Source organism: Hyla sarda, chromosome 7, assembly GCF_029499605.1.
Source record: "Hyla sarda isolate aHylSar1 chromosome 7, aHylSar1.hap1, whole genome shotgun sequence".
Taxonomy (NCBI): Eukaryota; Metazoa; Chordata; class Amphibia; order Anura; family Hylidae; genus Hyla; species Hyla sarda.
The window spans coordinates 3,233,946-3,258,174 of NC_079195.1; the positions used below are offsets into that span (position 1 = coordinate 3,233,946).

At 42.0% G+C, this 24,229-nt stretch overlaps 1 protein-coding gene across 1 annotated transcript in view; it reads left to right on the forward strand.

Annotated features, from left to right (window-relative positions):
- The first annotated feature begins 1,188 nt into the window (after nucleotides 1-1,188).
- The window catches only part of LOC130282101 (ADAMTS-like protein 2), a 119,724-nt gene continuing 96,683 nt past the window's right edge, over nucleotides 1,189-24,229 (forward strand). The window contains exon 1 of the mRNA XM_056529998.1: nucleotides 1,189-1,305. Coding sequence (XP_056385973.1) covers nucleotides 1,289-1,305 — 17 coding nt within the window. The 5' untranslated portion in view covers nucleotides 1,189-1,288. The remainder of the gene's footprint in view (nucleotides 1,306-24,229) is intronic.

Below are 24,229 nucleotides of genomic sequence, written 5' to 3' on the forward strand. Positions count from 1 at the left end.
GACAACAGAACAGAGACCACAGAACATGAGAGACAACAGAACAGAGACCCCAGAACATGAGAGACAACAGAACAGAGACCCCAGAACATGAGAGACAACAGAACAGAGACCCCAGAACATGAGAGACAACAGAACAGAGGCCCCAGAACATGAGAGACAACAGAACAGAGACCCCAGAACATGAGAGACAACAGAACAGAGACCCCAGAACATGAGAGACAACAGAACATGAGAGACCACAGAACATGAGAGACAACAGAACAGAGACTCCAGAACATGAGAGACAACAGAACAGAGACCCCAGAACATGAGACAACAGAACAGAGACCCCAGAACATGAGAGACAACAGAACAGAGACCCCAGAACATGAGAGACAACAGAACAGAGACCCCAGAACATGAGAGACAACAGAACAGAGACCCCCAGAACATGAGAGACAACAGAACAGAGACCCCAGAACATGAGAGACAACAGAACAGAGACCCCAGAACATGAGACAACAGAACAGAGACCCCAGAACATGAGAGACAACAGAACAGAGACCCCCAGAACATGAGAGACAACAGAACAGAGACCCCAGAACATGAGAGACAACAGAACAGAGACCCCAGAACATGAGACAACAGAACAGAGACCCCAGAACATGAGAGACAACAGAACAGAGACCCCAGAACATGAGAGACAACAGAACAGAGACCCCAGAACATGAGAGACAACAAAACAGAGACCCCAGAACATGAGAGACAACAGAACAGAGACCCCAGAACATGAGAGACAACAGAACAGAGACCCCAGAACATGAGACAACAGAACAGAGACCCCAGAACATGAGAGACAACAGAACAGAGGCCCCAGAACATGAGAGACAACAGAACAGAGACCCCAGAACATGAGAGACAACAGAACAGAGACCCCAGAACATGAGAGACAACAGAACAGAGACCCCAGAACATGAGAGACAACAGAACAGAGACCCCAGAACATGAGACAACAGAACAGAGACCCCAGAACAATGGGGGAGATTTATTAAATCCTGTGTAGAGGAAAAGTTACTGAGTTGCCCATAGCAACCAATCAGATCGCTTCTTTCATTTTTGAAGAGGCCTCTGAATAATGAAAGTGATCTGATTGGTTGCTATGGGGGACTCTGCAATGTTTCCTCTACACAGGATTTGATAAATCTCCCCCAATGTTCGGAGAGGCGTTAATCCGGGTCTCATTCGATGGCTTCATCTTAATTCTGGAGCCTCATTAAGTTCTTGTTCCCTTGGGATGTGACATCTATGGATGTGGACAATACTCAGGTACAATAAACCTGTCTGAACTCTGTTCAATTCATTAAGTAAAATCTCGGGAGATCTTATTTGGGGTCGGGAAGGAGTTTTTGACCCTCGTATGGGGCAATTGATATCGTCCTCATAGGGGGAGATTTATCAATGTTGGTTTGAGGGAGTAGAGATTTGGGGAGAAATGTATCAAAACCTTTGTAGAGGAAATGTTGTCCAGTTGCCCATAGCAACCAATCAGATCGCTTCTTTCATTTAAAAAAAGTCCTCTACAAAATGAAACAATCAATCTGATTGGTTGCTATGGGCAACTGGGAAACTTTTCCTCTGCACAAGTTTTGATAAATCTTCCCCTTTACCCGTTTACTTGCTGTATTTTTTTTACACAGTTTGTCAAAATTTACCAAAATGGCGCACAGACGATGAATTCTGCACAATTATAGTAGACAACTTGGAAAAATGTTCTACCGAAAATTGCACAACAATTGTGCAAAATTTGCAAGGATATTTAGAACATTAAAGTGGTGTAAAGCCAATGACAAATGTCCCCCATTGGGTTTAAAGGGGTACTCCGCTGCTCAGGGTTTGGAACAAACTGTTCCGAATCATTGTGCGACAAAATTTAAAAAAACACGCTGTTTTGTAACTTTTGGGGGCTTCCGTTTCTACGTAGTAAATTTTTCGGTAAAAATGACACCTTATCTTTTTTCCGCGTCTAAAGGGTTAATAGCGCGCGGCACCGCGATCAATGCCGCACGCTATTAGCCACGGGGCCCGGCCGTTGTTAGAGGCCGGGCCCGACCCGCTATGACGCCGTGGCACCGCGTTATAGATCGGGAGCGGACACATGACGTTCCAGTACGTCATGTGTCCTTAAGGAGTTAAAAGGGGGACTCCAGTGGAAAACTTTTTTTTTTTTTTTTTTTAATGAACTGGTGCCAGAAAGTTAAACAGATTTGTAATTTACTTCTATTAAAAAATCTTTACCCTTTCAGTACTTTTTGACAGCTGTTTGCTACAGAGGAAAATCTTTACTTTTTGAATTTCTTTTTTGTCTTGTCCACAGTGCTCTCTGCTGACACCTCTGTCCGTGTCCGTGGATATGGACAATACTCAGGTACAATAAACCTGTCTGAACTCTGTTCAATTCATTAAGTAAAATCTCGGGAGATCTTATTTGGGGTCGGGAAGGAGTTTTTGACCCTCGTATGGGGCAATTGATATCGTCCTCATAGGGGGAGATTTATCAATGTTGGTTTGAGGGAGTAGAGATTTGGGGAGAAATGTATCAAAACCTTTGTAGAGGAAATGTTGTCCAGTTACCCATAGCAACCAATCAGATCGCTTCTTTCATTTAAAAAAAGTCCTCTACAAAATGAAACAATCAATCTGATTGGTTGCTATGGGCAACTGGGAAACTTTTCCTCTGCACAAGTTTTGATAAATCTTCCCCTTTACCCGTTTACTTGCTGTATTTTTTTTACACAGTTTGTCAAAATTTACCAAAATGGCGCACAGACGATGAATTCTGCACAATTATAGTAGACAACTTGGAAAAATGTTCTACCGAAAATTGCACAACAATTGTGCAAAATTTGCAAGGATATTTAGAACATTAAAGTGGTGTAAAGCCAATGACAAATGTCCCCCATTGGGTTTAAAGGGGTACTCCGCTGCTCAGGGTTTGGAACAAACTGTTCCGAATCATTGTGCGACAAAATTTAAAAAAACACGCTGTTTTGTAACTTTTGGGGGCTTCCGTTTCTACGTAGTAAATTTTTCGGTAAAAATGACACCTTATCTTTTTTCCGCGTCTAAAGGGTTAATAGCGCGCGGCACCGCGATCAATGCCGCACGCTATTAGCCACGGGGCCCGGCCGTTGTTAGAGGCCGGGCCCGACCCGCTATGACGCCGTGGCACCGCGTTATAGATCGGGAGCGGACACATGACGTTCCAGTACGTCATGTGTCCTTAAGGAGTTAAAAGGGGGACTCCAGTGGAAAACTTTTTTTTTTTTTTTTTTTAATGAACTGGTGCCAGAAAGTTAAACAGATTTGTAATTTACTTCTATTAAAAAATCTTTACCCTTTCAGTACTTTTTGACAGCTGTTTGCTACAGAGGAAAATCTTTACTTTTTGAATTTCTTTTTTGTCTTGTCCACAGTGCTCTCTGCTGACACCTCTGTCCGTGTCAGGAACTGTCCAGAGCAGGAGAAAATCCCCCATAGCAAATCTCTCCTGCTCTGGACAGTTCCTCACATGGACAGAGGTGTCAGCAGAGAGCACTGTGGACAAGACAAAAAAGAAATTCAAAAAGTAAACAATTTCCTCTATAGCATACAGCTGCTGAAAAGTACGAAAAGGATTAAGATTTTTTTAATAGAAGTAATTTACAAATCTGTTTAACTTTCTGGCACCAGTTCATGTAAAAAAAAAAAAAAAGTTTTCCACCGGAGTACCCCTTTAACCCTTCCAGTACTTATCAGGTGCTGTGTGATCCACAGGAAGATGTGTAGTTACCGTGGAAGCTAAAGCGAATGTTATTACTTCTTGCTGCTGCACCTTGTCTGGGGAGACGATTCCATGTGAAAAATGAAAAGGAGTGAATAAAAAATCATGAAGCGCACTTCTACTAAACCGTGTTAGGTCTTGAATGTGTTCTCACTAGTTGTGGTGAAGCTAAGCTGGCGTGCATCCTATATACAATTGCCCTACATCTGTGTATTGCCCATAGAGATAGCAGGAGTATACAAATAGAGCTGGAGGAGGTGTATAACTACTATATATCCTGATCCCATAGAGAGAGCAGCAGTATACAGATAGAGCTGGAGAGGAAGGGTATAACTATTATATATCCTGATCCCATAGAGATAGCAGCAGTATACAGATAGAGCTGGAGAGGAAGGGTATAACTACTATATATCCTGATCCCATAGAGATAGCAGCAGTATACAGATAGAGCTGGAGGAAGTGTATAACTACTATATATCCTGATCCCATAGAGATTGTAGCAGTATACAGATAGAGCTGGAGGGGAGGTATATAACTCCTATATATCCTGATCCCCTAGATATAGCAGGAGTATACAGATAGAGCTGGAGGGGAGGTATATAACTACTATATATCCTGATCCCATAGAGATATCAGCAGTATACAGATAGAGCTTGTCACGATTCGGCTTACAGGTTGTGGATCCACTGTGTCAGCGAGGGATTGGCGTGGACCGTGCCGGTGCATTGCCGTGGAATGAGATTTGCCATAGAATGAGATGGTCCGCCTCCATCACATCCTATTGGCTCTCTCTTGTCACGTGACATATTTAAACGTCACGCATCGATGCGCACAGCAGTGTCAATTTGGCTATCACAGGGAGAGGATCTCCTCACCCTGTGATAGCTGAAGCTGTACGGAGCTCTCATGGCCTCTGTGGCCCGACAGAATTTCACACATGTACGCAGCTCATACGGCTGCCTCATATACATTTACTGTTGATCCACAGCGCTATCGGGATCCCGATGCCCGATGGCGCTGTCATCAGTGTGCGTACCCGCGAGCACCCCACGCCCGCAGCTCCATTCCCCGTCCCCCGCAGCTCTACTCCCCGTCCCGTTAACGCTCAGGGAGCGGGGGACAGAAAGTAGAGCATCGGGCGCAGGTTAAGTTATTCGCGTAGTGCTGCGCATGCGCAGTACTACTTTACCTGCGCCCGATGCTCTACTTTCTGTTCCTCGCTCCCTGAGCGTTAACGGGACGGGGAGTAGAGCTACGGAGGGACGGGGAATAGAGCTGCGGGGGACGGGGAGTAGAGATGCGGGGGACGGGGAGTAGAGATGCGGGGGACGGGGAGTACAGCTGCGGGCATGGGGCGCTCGCGGGGACGCACACTGATGACAGCGCCATCGGGCGTAGGAATCCCCATAGCGCTGTGGATCGCTCCCTGAGCGTTCACAGGGGACGGGGAGTAGAGCTGCGGGGGACGGGGAGTACAGCTGCGGGGGACGGGGAGTAGAGATGCGGGGGACGGGGAGTAGAGATGCGGTGGACGGGGAGTAGAGATGCGGGGGACGGGGTGTAGAGCTGCGGGGGACGGGGAGTAGAGCTGCGGGGGACGGGGAGTAGAGATGCGGGGGACGGGGTGTAGAGCTGCGGGCGTGGGGATCCTGATGACAGCGCCATCGGGCATCGGGATCCCGATAGCGCTGTGGATCAACAGTAAATGTATATGAGGCAGCCGCATGAGCTGCGTACATGTGTGAACTTCTGTCGGGCCACGAGAGCTCCGTACACCTTCAGCAATCACAGGGTGGGGAGATCCTCTCCCTGTGATAGCCAAACTGACACTGCTGTGCGCATCGATGCGTGACGTTTAAATATGTCACGTGGCAAGAGAGAGCCAATAGGATGTGATGGAGGCGGACCATCTCATTCTATGGCAAATCTCATTCCACGGCAATGCACCTGTGGACCGGTTCTAAGAGGCTACTGGTTTTCACCAGAGCCCGCCGCAAAGCGGGATGGTCTTGCTGCGGCGGTAGCAACCAGGTCGTATCCACTAGCAACGGCTCAACCTCGCTGACTGCTGAGAAGGCGTGGGACAGAAGGACTAGGCAGAGGCAAGGTCAGACGTAGCAGAAGGTCAGGGCAGGCGGCAAGGATCGTAGTCAATATGGATAGCAGGAGATCAGGTAACACAGGCTTTGGACAACACTAAACGCTTTCACTGGCACAAGGCAACAAGATCCGGCGAGGAAGTGCAGGGGAAGTGAGGTATTATAGCCAGGGAGCAGGTGGAAGCTAATTAGCCTAATTGGGCCAGGCACCAATCATTGGTGCACTTGCCCTTTAAGTCTCAGAGAGCTGGCGCGCGCACGCCCTAGAGAGTGGAGCCGCGCGCGCCAGCACATGACAGCCGGGGACCGGGACAGGTAAGTGACTTGGGATGCGATTCGGGAGGTTGCGCGTCCCGCTATGCGAATCGCATCCCCGCCGGCAATGTCAGTGCAGCGCTCCCGGTCAGCGGGTCTGACCGGGGCGCTGCAGGGAGAGAGACGCCGTGAGCGCTCCGGGGAGGAGCAGGGACCCGGAGCGCTCGGCATAACAGTACCCCCCCCCCTTAGGTCTCCCCCTTTTTTTGTCCGGCAACTGCTTTACCTGGGACGAGGACACCGGGAGTGAATGTAGGGTTTCCTCAAAGGCAGGCAGTACAGCAGGAGTGGGAATGGCGAGGGAGGGCAGAGGGTGAAGCTTGGCACGGGGCAGGGTGTCACCAGGACGGGGGCCATGAGGAGGCAAGGCACAGTCCAGATAAGCCTTGGGGGGACCAGGTGTAGGAGGAGGCACTGAGGCTTGCCTGACGGGACTGGGAGGGGGGTAGAGGCATTTCTTGTGGCAAGCAGAGTCCCAGTTCTTGATCTCCCCGGTGGTCCAGTCAAGGGTGGGAGAATGATGCTGGAGCCATGGCAGACTGAGGAGGACTTCAGAGGTGCAGTTGGGAAGGACGAAAAATTCAATCATTTCGTGATGGGGTCCAATGCACATTAAGAGGGGTTTTGTGCGGTAACGCACGGTGCAATCCAATCTAACTCCGTTGACCGCGGAAATGTAGAGCGGCTTGACGAGACGGGTCACCGGGATGCAGAATTTATTCACCAAAGAATCCAGAATAAAATTCCCAGAGGCACCAGAGTCCAAGCAGGCCACGGCAGAGAGGGAGGAGTTGGCAGAAGGAGAAATCCGCACGGGCACCGTGAGACGTGGAGAAGCAGACTTCGAACCAAGAGACGCCACACCCACGTGAGCTGGGTGCGTGCGTGCGTTTCCTAGACGTGGAGGACGAATAGGGCAATCCACCAAGAAATGCTCGGTACTGGCACAGTAAAGACAGAGATTTTCTTCCCTACGGCGATTCCTCTCTTCCTGGGTCAGGCGAGACCGATGCACTTGCATAGCCTCCTCGGCGGGAGGCCCAGGCGTAGACTGCAAAGGATGCTGTGGGAGAGGTGCCCAGAGATCTAAGTCTTTTTCCTGGCGGAGCTCCTGATGTCTCTCAGAAAAACGCATGTCAATGCGGGTAGCCAAATGGATAAGTTCTTGCAGGTTGGCAGGAATCTCTCGTGCGGCCAGCACATCCTTGATGTTACTGGATAGGCCTTTTTTAAAGGTCGCGCAGAGGGCCTCGTTATTCCAAGATAATTCGGAAGCGAGAGTATGAAATTGGATGGCGTACTCGCCCACTGAAGAATTACCCTGGACCAGGTTCAGCAGGGCAGTCTCGGCAGAAGAAGCTCGGGCTGGCTCCTCGAAGACACTACGGACTTCAGCGAAGAAGGACTGGACTGTGGCGGTGGCAGGATCATTGCGGTCCCAGAGCGGTGTGGCCCAAGACAAGGCCTTTCCTGAAAGAAGGCTCACTACGAACGCCACCTTAGACCGTTCTGTAGGAAACAAGTCCGACAACATCTCCATATGCAGGGAACACTGAGACAGAAATCCACGGCAGAGTCTAGAGTCCCCATCAAATTTGTCCGGCAGGGACAAGCGGAGGCTAGGAGCGGCCACTCGCTGCGGAGGAGGTGCAGGAGCTGGCGGAGGAGATGGTTGCTGCTGTAGCAGTGGCAGAAGTTGCTGTAACGCGGCGGTCAACTGCGACAGCTGCTGTCCTTGTTGGGCAATCTGCTGCGATTGCTGAGCGACCACCGTGGATAGGTCAGCGAGACTTGGCAGCGGCACCTCAGCGGGATCCATGGCCGGATCTACTGTCACGATTCGGCTTACAGGTAGTGGATCCTCTGTGTCAGCGAGGGATTGGCGTGGACCGTGCCGGTGGACCGGTTCTAAGATGCTACTGGTGTTCACCAGAGCCTGCCGCAAAGCGGGATGGTCTTGCTGCGGCGGTAGCAACCAGGTCGTATCCACCGGCAACAGCTCAACCTCTCTGACTGCTGAGAAGGCGCGGGACAGAAGGACTAGGCAGAGGCAAGGTCAGACGTAGCAGAAGGTCGGGGCAGGCGGCAAGGTTCGTAGTCAATATGGATACCAGGAGATCAGGTAACACAGGCTTGGACAACACTATACGCTTTCACTGGCACAAGGCAACAAGATCCGGCAAGGGAGTGCAGGGGAAGTGAGGTGATATAGCCAGGGAGCAGGTGGAAGCTAATCAGGCTAATTGGGCCAGGCACCAATCATTGGTGCACTGGCCCTTTAAGTCTCAGAGAGCTGGCACGCGCGCGCCCTAGAGAGCGGAGCCGCGCGCGCCAGCACATGACAGCCGGGGACCGGGACGGGTAAGTGACTTGGGATGCGATTCGGGAGGTTGCGCGTCCCGCTATGCGAATCGCATCCCCGCCGGCAATGTCAGTGCAGCGCTCCCGGTCAGCGGGTCTGACCGGGGCGCTGCAGGGAGAGAGACGCCGTGAGCGCTCCGGGGAGGAGCAGGGACCCGGAGCGCTCGGCGTAACAGAGCTGGAGGGGAGGTATATATCTACTATATATCCTGATCCCATAGAGATATCAGCAGTATACAGATAGAGCTGGAGGGGAGGTATATAACTACTATATATCCAGATCCCATAGAGATAGTAGTAGTATACAGATAGAGCTGTAGGGGAGGGGTATTACTACTATATATCCTGATCCCATAGAGATAGCAGCAGTATACAGATAGAGCTGGAGGAAGTGTATAACTTCTATATATCCTGATCCCATAGAGATTGTAGCAGTATACAGATAGAGCTGGAGGGGAGGTATATAACTCCTATATATCCTGATCCCATAGAGATAGCAGGAGTATACAGATAGAGCTGGAGGAGGTGTATAACTCCTATATATCCAGATCCCATAGAGATAGCAGTAGTATACAGATAGAGCTGGAGGGGAGTTGTATAACTACTATATATCCTGATCCCATAGAGATAGCAGCAGTATACAGATAGAGCTGGAGGTGTATAACTACTATATATCCTGATCCCATAGAGATAGCAGCAGTATACAGATAGAGCTGGAGGGGAGGGGTATAAATACTATATATCCTGATCCCATAGAGATAGCAGGAGTATACAGATAGAGCTGGAGGAGGTGTATAACTACTATATATCCTAATCCCATAGAGATAGCAGCAGTATACAGATAGAGCAGGAGGGGAGGTGTATTACTACTATATATTCTGATCCCATAGAGATAGCAGCAGTATACAGATAGAGCTGGAGGAGGTGTATAACTACTATATATCCTAATCCCATAGAGATAGCAGCAGTATACAGATAGAGCTGGAGAGGAGGTGTATAACTACTATATATCCTGATCCCATAGAGATAGTAGTAGTATACAGATAGAGCTGGAGGAGGTGTATAACTACTATATATCCTAATCCCATAGAGATAGTAGTAGTATACAGATAGAGCTGTAGGGGAGGGGTATTACTACTATATATCCTGATCCCATAGAGATAGTAGTAGTATACAGATAGAGCTGGAGGAGGTGTATAACTACTATATATCCTAATCCCATAGAGATAGCAGCAGTATACAGATAGAGCTGGAGAGGAGGTGTATAACTACTATATATCCTGATCCCATAGAGATAGTAGTAGTATACAGATAGAGCTGGAGGAGGTGTATAACTACTATATATCCTAATCCCATAGAGATAGCAGCAGTATACAGATAGAGCTGGAGGGGAGGTGTATAACTACTATATATCCAGATCCCATAGAGATAGTAGTAGTATACAGATATAGCTGGAGGGGAGGTGTATTACTACTATATATCCTGATCCCATAGAGATAGCAGCAGTATACAGATAGAGCTGGAGGAAGTGTATAACTTCTATATATCCTGATCCCATAGAGATTGTAGCAGTATACAGATAGAGCTGGAGGGGAGGTATATAACTCCTATATATCCTGATCCCATAGAGATAGCAGTAGTATACAGATAGAGCTGGAGGGGAGTTGTATAACTACTATATATCCTGATCCCATAGAGATAGCAGCAGTATACAGATAGAGCTGGAGGTGTATAACTACTATATATCCTGATCCCATAGAGATAGCAGCAGTATACAGATATAGCTGGAGGGGAGGGGTATAAATACTATATATCCTGATCCCATAGAGATAGCAGGAGTATACAGATAGAGCTGGAGGAGGTGTATAACTACTATATATCCTAATCCCATAGAGATAGCAGCAGTATACCGATAGAGCAGGAGGGGAGGTGTATTACTACTATATATTCTGATCCCATAGAGATAGCAGCAGTATACAGATAGAGCTGGAGGAGGTGTATAACTACTATATATCCTAATCCCATAGAGATAGCAGCAGTATACAGATAGAGCTGGAGAGGAGGTGTATAACTACTATATATCCTGATCCCATAGAGATAGTAGTAGTATACAGATAGAGCTGGAGGAGGTGTATAACTACTATATATCCTAATCCCATAGAGATAGCAGCAGTATACAGATAGAGCTGGAGGGGAGGTGTATTACTACTATATATTCTGATCCCATAGAGATAGCAGTAGTATACAGATAGAGCTGGAGGGGTATAAATACTATATATCCTTATCCCATAGAGATAGCAGCAGTATACAGATAGAGCTGAAGGGGAGGTGTATAACTACTATATATCCTGATCCCATAGAGATAGCAGCAGTATACAGATAGAGCTGGAGGGGAGGTGTATAACTACTATATATCCTGATCCCATAGAGATATCAGCAGTATACAGATAGAGCTGGAGAGGAGGTGTATAACTACTATATATCCTGATCCCATAGATTTAGCAGCAGTATACAGATATAGCTGAAGGGGAGGTGTATAACTACTATATATCCTGATCCCATAGAGATAGCAGCAGTATACAGATAGAGCTGGAGGTGTATAACTACTATATATCCTGATCCCATAGAGATTGGTGGGGGGCAGTATGGATCCCCGGATGCCATATTGCGGGTGCGTTCAGCTGCAGGAGAATCCATGATTTTGGAGGAGGGGGGTCCTCTGTGATGTCATCCCTCATATGTCAGTAATGAAGTGCGTGCGCGGGGACATGACTCGGCTCCCGATCCTGTTCACAAGTGTATGAGGAACGTCCGCCATATGGAATCGGTCCCAGGACAGATGGAGCCATTTATCTGCAGGGGATAGCGGGACCCTCAGATCAGCGGCCACATGTGCTGCGCAGACCCCCCTCCGGGTCACACACCTGATTCCACTTTACATCATTCTGTGACGGGTGATTTGTGACACCCCCCTCCTCCTGCCAGTAGGGGGTACTACTTGGAAGTCGTATTTACTTTAGTCGTATCCCCCTAAGCATCATTTACTGTCTGCGCCATAACCTTCCTATTCTGAGGGGCTTCGGGGGGATTTTTCCAAGGTTCGTCTTACAGAGGAAAGTCACATCCCCCAATACTGATCCGAGAAAACCAGAAGACCGGGGGCTTATAGACTGGAAAACCAGTGGGAGGAGGAGGCTAACCCCAAAAACATCATGTGTCCTGGAGCACACGTATGGGCCACCACGTATGGAACAATACCATATAGAAGATTCTACAGATAGAACACTGCAATATAGAATATTCTACATATAGAACACTGCGATATGGAAGATTCTACATATAGAACACTGCGATATAGAATATTCTACATATAGAACACTACGATATGGAAGATTCTACATATAGAACACTGCGATATGGAAGATTCTACATATAGAACATTGCAATATAGAATATTCTACATATATAGAGCACTGCGATATGGAAGATTCTACATATAGAAGACTGCGATATGGAAGATTCTACATATAGAACACTGCGATATGGAAGATTCTACATATAGGACACTGCGATATAGAAGATTCTACATATAGAACACTACGATATGGAAGATTCTACATATAGAACACTGCGATATGGAAGATTCTACATATAGAAGACTGCGATATGGAAGATTCTACATATAGAACACTGCGATATGGAAGATTCTACATATAGAACATTGCGATATGGAAGATTCTACATATAGAACACTGCAATATGGAAGATTCTACATATAGAACACTGCGATATATAATATTCTACATATAGAAGACTACGATATGGAAGATTCTACATATAGAACACTGCGATATGGAAGATTCTACATATAGAACATTGCAATATAGAATATTCTACATATAGAGCACTACAATAGAGAAGATTCTACATATAGAACACTACAATAAAGAAGATTCTACATATAGAACACTACAATAAAGAAGATTCTACATATAGAACACTACAATAAAGAAGATTCTACATATAGAACACTACAATAGAGAAGATTCTACATATAGAACACTACAATAAAGAAGATTCTACATATAGAACACTACAATATGGAAGATTCTACATATAGAACACTACAATATGGAAGATTCTACATATAGAAGACTGCGATAAAGAAGATTCTACATATAGAAGACTACAATAAAGAAGATTCTACATATAGAACACTACAATAGAGAAGATTCTACATATAGAAGACTACAATAAAGAATATTCTACATGTAGAACACTACAATAAAGAAGATTCTACATATAGAAGACTGCAATATAGAATATTCTACATATAGAACACTGCAATATGGAAGATTCTACATATAGAACACTACGATATGGAAGATTCTACATATAGAAGACTACAATAGAGAAGATTCTACATATATAACATTGCAATATAGAATATTCTACATATAGAACACTACAATATGAAAGATTCTACATATAGAACACTGCAAAATGGAAGATTCTACATATAGAACACTACAATATGGAAGATTCTACATATAGAACACTGCAATATGGAACATTCTACATATAGAACACTACGATAAAGAAGATTCTACATATAGAAGACTGCGATATAGAATATTCTACATATAGAACACTGCAATATGGAAGATTCTACATATAGAACACTACGATATAGAAGATTCTACATATATAAGACTGTGATATAGAAGATTCTACATATAGCAGACTGCAATATAGAAGATTCTACATATAGAACACTACAATATAGAAGATTCTACATATAGAAGACTGTGATATAGAATATTCTACATATGGAAGACTGAGATATAGAAGATTCTACATATAGAAGACTGCGATATAGAAGATTCTACATATAGAAGACTGTGATATAGAAGATTCTACATAAAGAAGACTGTCATTTAGAAGATTCTACATATGGAAGACTGAGATATAGAAGATTCTACATATAGAAGACTGCGATATAGAAGATTCTACATATAGAAGACTGTGATATAGAAGATTCTACATAAAGAAGACTGTCATATAGAAGATTCTACATATAAAAGACTACAATAAAAAAGATTCTACATGTAGAAGTCTACAGTAAGGGAGAATTCTACATATAGAAGACTACGATACTAAAGATTCTCCATATAGAACACTACAATAAAGAAGATTCTACATATAGAACACATAGAACACTACGATATAGAATATTCTACATATAGAACACTACAATATGGAAGGTTCCAAATATAGAAGATTCTACATATAGAAGACTACAATAAAGAAGAATTCTATATATAGAAAACTACAATGTGCCATCATATCCCATCATACACTATTAAATTCCATCATACACTATTAAACAATATCTCACACTATCATATATCACATGATTACTCACTATCATACATCTTAATACACATCATACACTGTCATGCACCATTATACACCATCATACACTATCATCATACACTATCATACACTATCATCATACACTATCATACACTATCATCATACACTATCATACACCATCATACACTATCATACACTATCATCATACACTATCATACACCATCATACACTATCATACACTATCATACACCATCATACACTATCATACACTATCATACACTATCATCATACACTATCATACACTATCATACACTATCATACACTATCATACACTATCATCATACACTATCATACACTATCATACACTATCATCATACACTATCATACACCATCATACACTATCATACACTATCATACACCATCATACACTATCATCATACACTATCATACACTATCATCATACACTATCATACACCATCATACACTATCATCATACACTATCATACACTATCATCATACACTATCATACACCATCATACACTATCATACACTATCATACACCATCATACACTATCATACACTATCATCATACACTATCATACACCATCATACACTATAATCATACACTATCATACACTATCATCATACACTATCATACACCATCATACACTATCATCATACACTATCATACACTATCATACACCATCATACACTATCATACACTATCATACACCATCATACACTATCATACACTATCATACACTATCATCATACACTATCATACACCATCATACACTATCATCATACACTATCATCATACACTATCATACACTATCATCATACACTATCATACACCATCATACACTATCATCATACACTATCATACACCATCATACACTATCATCATACACTATCATACACTATCATACACCATCATACACTATCATCATACACCATCATACACTATCATCATACACTATCATACATCGTCATACCCATCATTTACCATCATAGACTATCATACACCATAATTTCCCTTCATAGACTATCATATACCATCATCCACTAGCATACATCATAATACACCATCATTTACCATCATACACCATAAGTTGCCATCACAGACTATTATATACCATCATGTACTATCATACACCAACATACATCATCATATACCATCATACACTATCATACTTCATCATATACCATCATAGATCATCATACATCATGATACACGATCATAAACTATCATACACTATGCAAGTTCCACACCGGCAAGTGTGCAATCAGCTCTTCTACCTGTATGGGTGCTCATACACCATCATTTACCATCATACACCATCATATACAATCATAGGTGGTCATACACCATCCTACATTATCATACCCTATCATATACCATCATGCACTATCATACACATTATTATACACTATCATACATCATCATACACCATTATACATCATCATACACCAATATACATCATCATACACCATTACACATCGTCACATACTATATCATCAACATCCATCCTATATACCATTATACACGATCATACACCATCATACAATATCATACATCATCATTCACCATCATACAGTATCATACATCATTATTCACCATCAGAAAGTATTATACATCATCATACACCATCATACATGATCATATACCATTGTACTACCATCATAGACTATCATACACCATTATACACTGTCATACACCTTATACACTATCATTCACCATCATACAGTATCATACATCATCATTCACCATCATAAAGTATTATACATCATCATACACCATCATACATGATCATATACCATCGTACTACCATCATAGACTATCATACACTATCATACACCATTATACACTATCATACACCTTATACACTATCATTCACCATCATACAGTATCATACATCATCATTCACCATCATAAAGTATTATACATCATCATACACCATCATACATGATCATATACCATCGTACTACCATCATAGACTATCATACACTATCATACACCATTATACACTATCATACACCTTATACACTATCATTCACCATCATAAAGTATCATACATCATCATTCACCATCATAAAGTATCATACATCATCATACACCATCATCCATGATCATATACCATCGTACTACCATCATAGACTATCATACACTATCATACACCTCATACACTTTCATTCACCATCATACAGTATCATACATCATCATTCACCATCATAAAGTATTATACATCATCATACACCATCATACATGATCATATACCATCGTACTACCATCATAGACTATCATACACTATCATACACCATTATACACTATCATACACCTTATACACTATCATTCACCATCATACAGTATCATACATCATCATACACCATCATACATGATCATATACCATCGTACTACCATCATAGACTATCATACACTATCATACACCATTATACACTATCATACACCTTATACACTATCATTCACCATCATACAGTATCATACATCATCATTCACCATCATAAAGTATCATAAATCATCATAAACCATCATACATGTTCATATACCATCATACTACCATCATAGACTATCATAGACTATCATACACCTTATACACTATCATTCACCATCATACAGTATCATACACCATCATACATGATCATATACCATCATACTACCATCACAGACTATCATACACTATTATACACTATCATACACCTTATACACTATCATTCACCATCATACAGTATCATTCACCATCATAAAGTATCATACATCATCATACACCATCATACATGATCATATACCATCATACTACCATCACAGACTATCATACACTATTATACACTATCATACACCTTATACACTATCATTCACCATCATACAGTATCATACATCATCATCCACAAGCAATAGCACTCCAGCTCACCCCTGGTATAAGCTCCACTGCAGCACGGACTGGAGCGGACCAACTCCTCGTGTTCAGCAATATAAGTAGTAGATTGTCCAGCGCAGAAACTCTGTGAAATCTTTATTGGTTTCTGAACACAGGCATGCAGGAATAACAGGTGACGTGGTTCATCTATCTTACGTAGCCTTAGTCAAGATAGCCGAAACACGTCACCTGTTATTCCTGTATGTCTGTGTTCGGAAACCAATAAAGATATAAAGAAACCAACAGAGATTTTACCGAGCTTCTGCGCTGGACAATCTACTATTTCTATTGCCATTCATCATAATACACTATCATACACCATCATACACTATCATATATTATCATACACTATCATACACTATCATACACTATCATATATTATCATACACTATCATACACATCATACACCATCATACACTATCATATATTATCATACACTATCATATATTATCATACACTATCATACACTATCATACACTATCATACACTATCATATATTATCATACACTATCAGACACATCATACACCATCATTCACAATCATACACAACCATACACTATCATATACCATCATAGACTATCATACACTATCATATATCATCATACACAGTCATACACTATTAATCACTATCATACACCATCCAACACTACCATACACTTATTATACACGATCATACACCATCATACAGTATCATACATCATCATTCACCATCATAAAGTTTCATATATCATCATACACCATCATATACTATCATACACAATTATGTACCATCATAGACTATCATACATCATCATACACTATCATACACCATCATAAACCATCATTCACAATCATACACCATCATACACTATCATACACTATCATATACATCATCATACACTATCATACACTATCATACATCATCATACACTATCATACACTATCATACATCATCATACACCATTACAGACCATAACATACCAACATACACTATCCTACACTATCATACACCATCACACACAATCACACACTATAATATACCATCATATACTATCATAAATCATCATACACTATCATACACTATCATCATACACTATCATACACCATCATAAACCATCATTCACAATCATACACTATCATACATCATCATACACTATCATATACATCATCATACACTATCATACACTATCATACATCATCATACACTATCATACATCATCATACACCATTACAGACCATAACATACCAACATACACTATCCTACACTATCATACACCATCACACACAATCACACACTATAATATACCATCATATACTATCATAAATCATCAAACACTATCATACATTATCATACACTATCATACATCATCATACACCATCATAAACTATCATATACCAACATACACTATCCTACACTATCATACACCATCACACACAATCACACACTAGCATATAGAATCATATACTATCATAAATCATCATACACCATCATAAACTATCATATACCAACATACACTATCCTACACGATCATACATCATCACACACAATCATACACTATCATATACCATCATACACAGTCATACACTATCCTACACCTTCATAAACTATCATACACTATAACTATCTCACGCTATCATACACCATCATATACTACCATACACTATCATATACCATCATACACCATCATGCGCTTTTATACACCATCATACATTATCATACACCATCATATACCATCTTTAACTATCATACACCATCATATATCATCATACACCATCATACACTATCATACTTCATCACACATCATCTTAAACTATCATACACCATCATATACTATCATAGACCATGATATTACAACATACACCACCCTACACTGTCATATATCATCATATACCATCATAGACTATCATACACCATCACACACTATCATACACTATCAACCACTATTTCACAATATCATACACCATCATACATCATTATACACTATCATACACCATCATTGACCATCATACACTATCATACACCATCATTTACTAACATACACTATCCTACACTATCATACACCATCGTATACCATCATAGACTGTCATACACCATCACACACTATCCATACACTATCATATACCATTATACACAGTCATACTCTATCATACACTATCAATCACTATTTCAAACTATCATACACCATCATATACCATCATACACCATTATTTGCTATCATACACCATTATACACTATCATACAACATCATACACTATCATACACAATTGTTTACCATCATACAGTATCATACATGATCATACACCATCATAGACATAATAAACCAACATACACTATCCTACACTATCATATACCGTCATAGACTATCATACACCACCACACAGTATCATATACCATCATACACTCTCTTAGACATATCATGTCATACACTATACACATACACATATCATACACTATCATACACCATCATACACTATCATACGCCATCATACACTATCATACACCATCATATCTTATCATATACTATCATACACTATGATACACCATCATACACTATCATACATCATCATACACTATCATACACCATCATACACTATCATACATCATCATACACCATCATACACTATCCTACATCATCATACACTATCATACACCATCATACACTATCCTACATCATCATACACTATCATACACCATCATACACTATCATACATCATCATACACTATCATACACTATCATACATCATCATACACCATCATACACTATCCTACATCATCATACACCATCATACACTATCATACATCATCATACACTATCATACACCATCATACACTATCATACATCATCATACACCATCATACACTATGATACATCATCATACACTATCATACACCATCATACACTATCATACATCATCATACACTATCATACACTATGATACATCATCATACACTATCATACACCATCATACACTATCCTACATCATCATACACTATCCTACATCATCATACACTATCATACACCATCATACACTATCATATTCCTGACTCCTGTGTCTCTATAGGTGTCTGTACATATTCCTGATTCCTGTCTCTATAGGTGTTTGTACATATTCCTGACTCCTGTGTCTCTATAGGTGTCTGTACATATTCCTGACTCCTGTGTCTCTATAGGTGTCTGTACATATTCCTGACTCCTGTGTCTCTATAGGTGTCTGTACATATTCCTGACTCCTGTCTCTATAGGTGTCTGTACATATTCCTGACTCCTGTCTCTATAGGTGTCTGTACATATTCTTGACTCATGTGTTTCTATAGGTGTCTGTACATATTCTTGACTCATGTGTTTCTATAGGTGTCTGTACATATTCCTGACTGGCTCCTGTCTCTATAGGTGTCTGTACATATTCCTGACTCCTGTCTCTATAGGTGTCTGTACATATTCCTGACTCCTGTGTTTCTATAGGTGTCTGTACATATTCCTGACTGGCTCCTGTCTCTATAGGTGTCTGTACATATTCCTGACTCCTGTCTCTATAGGTGTCTGTACATATTCCTGTGTCGCTATAGGTGTCTGTACATATTCCTGACTCCTGTCTCTATAGGTGTCTGTACATATTCCTGGCTCCTGTGTTTCTATAGGTGTCTGTACATATTCCTGACTGGCTCCTGTCTCTATAGGTGTCTGTACATATTCCTGACTGGCTCCTGTCTCTATAGGTGTCTGTACATATTCCTGATTCCTGTCTCTATAGGTGTCTGTACATATTCCTGACTCCTGTGTCTCTATAGGTGTCTGTACATATTCCTGACTCCTGTGTCTCTATAGGTGTCTGTACATATTCCTGACTCCTGTCTCTATAGGTGTCTGTACATATTCCTGACTCTTGTGTCTCTATAGGTGTCTGTACATATTCCTGACTCCTGTCTCTATAGGTGTCTGTACATATTCCTGACTCCTGTGTCTCTATAGGTGTCTGTACATATTCCTGACTCCTGTGTCTCTATAGTTGTCTGTACATATTCTTGACTCCTGTGTTTCTATAGGTGTCTGTACATATTCCTGACTGGCTCCTGTCTCTATAGGTGTCTGTACATATTCCTGACTCCTGTGTTTCTATAGGTGTATGTACATATTCCTGACTGGCTCCTGTCTCTATAGGTGTCTGTACATATTCCTGACTCCTGTCTCTATAGGTGTCTGTACATATTCCTGTGTCGCTATAGGTGTCTGTACATATTCCTGACTCCTGTCTCTATAGGTGTCTGTACATATTCCTGACTCCTGTGTTTCTATAGGTGTCTGTACATATTCCTGACTGGCTCCTGTCACTATAGGTGTCTGTACATATTCCTGACTGGCTCCTGTCTCTATAGGTGTCTGTACATATTCCTGATTCCTGTCTCTATAGGTGTCTGTACATATTCCTGACTCCTGTGTTTCTATAGGTGTCTGTACATATTCCTGACTGGCTCCTGTCACTATAGGTGTCTGTACATATTCCTGACTGGCTCCTGTCTCTATAGGTGTCTGTACATATTCCTGATTCCTGTCTCTATAGGTGTCTGTACATATTCCTGACTCCTGTGTCTCTATAGGTGTCTGTACATATTCCTGACTCCTGTGTCTCTATAGGTGTCTGTACATATTCCTGACTCCTGTCTCTATAGGTGTCTGTACATATTCCTGACTCTTGTGTCTCTATAGGTGTCTGTACATATTCCTGACTCCTGTCTCTATAGGTGTCTGTACATATTCCTGACTCTTGTGTCTCTATAGGTGTCTGTACATATTCCTGACTCCTGTCTCTATAGGTGTCTGTACATATTCCTGACTCCTGTGTCTCTATAGGTGTCTGTACATATTCCTGACTCCTGTGTCTCTATAGTTGTCTGTACATATTCTTGACTCCTGTGTTTCTATAGGTGTCTGTACATATTCCTGACTGGCTCCTGTCTCTATAGGTGTCTGTACATATTCCTGACTCCTGTGTTTCTATAGGTGTCTGTACATATTCCTGACTGGCTCCTGTCTCTATAGGTGTCTGTACATATTCCTGACTCCTGTCTCTATAGGTGTCTGTACATATTCCTGTGTCGCTATAGGTGTCTGTACATATTCCTGACTCCTGTCTCTATAGGTGTCTGTACATATTCCTGACTCCTGTGTTTCTATAGGTGTCTGTACATATTCCTGACTGGCTCCTGTCTCTATAGGTGTCTGTACATATTCCTGATTCCTGTCTCTATAGGTGTCTGTACATATTCCTGACTCCTGTCTCTATAGGTGTCTGTACATATTCCCGACTCCTGTGTCTCTATAGGTGTCTGTACATATTCCTGACTCCTGTGTCTCTATATGTGTCTGTACATATTCCTGACTCCTGTCTCTATAGGTGTCTGTACATATTCTTGACTCATGTGTCTCTATATGTGTCTGTACATATTACTGACTACTGTGTCTCTATAGGTGTCTGTACATATTCCTGACTCCTGTGTCTCTATAGGTGTCTGTACATATTCCCGACTCCTGTGTCTCTATAGGTGTCTGTACATATTCCTGACTCCTGTGTCTCTATAGGTGTCTGTACATATTCCTGACTCCTGTCTCTATAGGTGTTTGTACATATTCCTGACTCCTGTGTCTCTATAGGTGTCTGTACATATTCCTGACTCCTGTGTCTCTATAGGTGTCTGTACATATTCCTGACTCCTGTGTCTCTATAGGTGTCTGTACATATCCCTGACTCCTGTGTCTCTATATGTGTCTGTACATATTCCTGACTCCTGTGTCTCTATAGGTGTCTGTACATATTCCTGACTCCTGTGTCTCTGTAGGTGTCTGTACATATTCCTGACTCCTGTGTCTCTATAGGTGTCTGTACATATTCCTGACTCCTGTGTCTCTATAGGTGTCTGTACATATTCCTGACTCCTGTGTCTCTATAGGTGTTTGTACATATTCCTGACTCCTGTGTCTCTATAGGTGTCTGTACATATTCCTGACTCCTGTGTCTCTATAGGTGTCTGTACATATTCCTGACTCCTGTGTCTATAGGTGTCTGTACATATTCCTGACTCCTGTCTCTATAGGTGTCTGTACATATTCCTGACTCCTGTGTCTCTATAGGTGTCTGTACATATTCCTGACTCCTGTGTCTCTATAGGTGTCTGTACATATTCCTGACTCCTGTGTCTATAGGTGTCTGTACATATTCCTGACTCCTGTCACTATAGGTGTCTGTACATATTCCTGACTCCTGTGTCTCTATAGGTGCCTGTACATATTCCTGACTCCTGTGTCTCTATATGTGTCTGTACATATTCCTGACTCCTGTGTCTCTATATGTGTCTGTACATATTCCTGACTCCTGTCTCTATAGGTGTCTGTACATATTCCTGACTCCTGTGTCTCTATAGGTGTCTGTACATATTCTTGACTCATGTGTCTCTATAGGTGTCTGTACATATTCCTGACTCCTGTCTCTATAGGTGCCTGTACATATTCCTGACTCCTGTGTCTCTATAGGTGTCTGTACATATTCTTGACTCATGTGTCTCTATAGGTGTCTGTACATATTCCTGACTCCTGTGTCTCTATAGGTGTTTGTACATATTCCTGACTCCTGTGTCTCTATAGGTGTCTGTACATATTCCCGACTCCTGTGTCTCTATAGGTGTCTGTACATATTCCTGACTCCTGTGTCTATAGGTGTCTGTACATATTCCTGACTCCTGTGTCTCTATAGGTGTCTGTACATATTCCTGACTCCTGTGTCTCTATAGGTGTCTGTACATATTCCTGACTCCTGTGTCTCTATAGGTGTCTGTACATATTCCTGACTCCTGTGTCTCTATAGTTGTCTGTACATATTCTTGACTCCTGTGTTTCTATAGGTGTCTGTACATATTCCCGACTCCTGTGTCTCTATAGGTGTCTGTACATATTCCTGACTCCTGTGTCTCTATATGTGTCTGTACATATTCCTGACTCCTGTCTCTATAGGTGTCTGTACATATTCCCGACTCCTGTGTCTCTATAGGTGTCTGTACATATTCCTGACTCCTGTGTCTCTATATGTGTCTGTACATATTCCTGACTCCTGTCTCTATAGGTGTCTGTACATATTCTTGACTCATGTGTCTCTATATGTGTCTGTACATATTACTGACTCCTGTGTCTCTATAGATGTCTGTACATATTCCTGACTCCTGTGTCTCTATAGGTGTCTGTACATATTCCTGACTCCTGTGTCTCTATAGGTGTCTGTACATATTCCTGACTCCTGTGTCTCTATAGGTGTCTGTACATATTCCTGACTCCTGTGTCTCTATAGGTGTCTGTACATATTCCCGACTCCTGTGT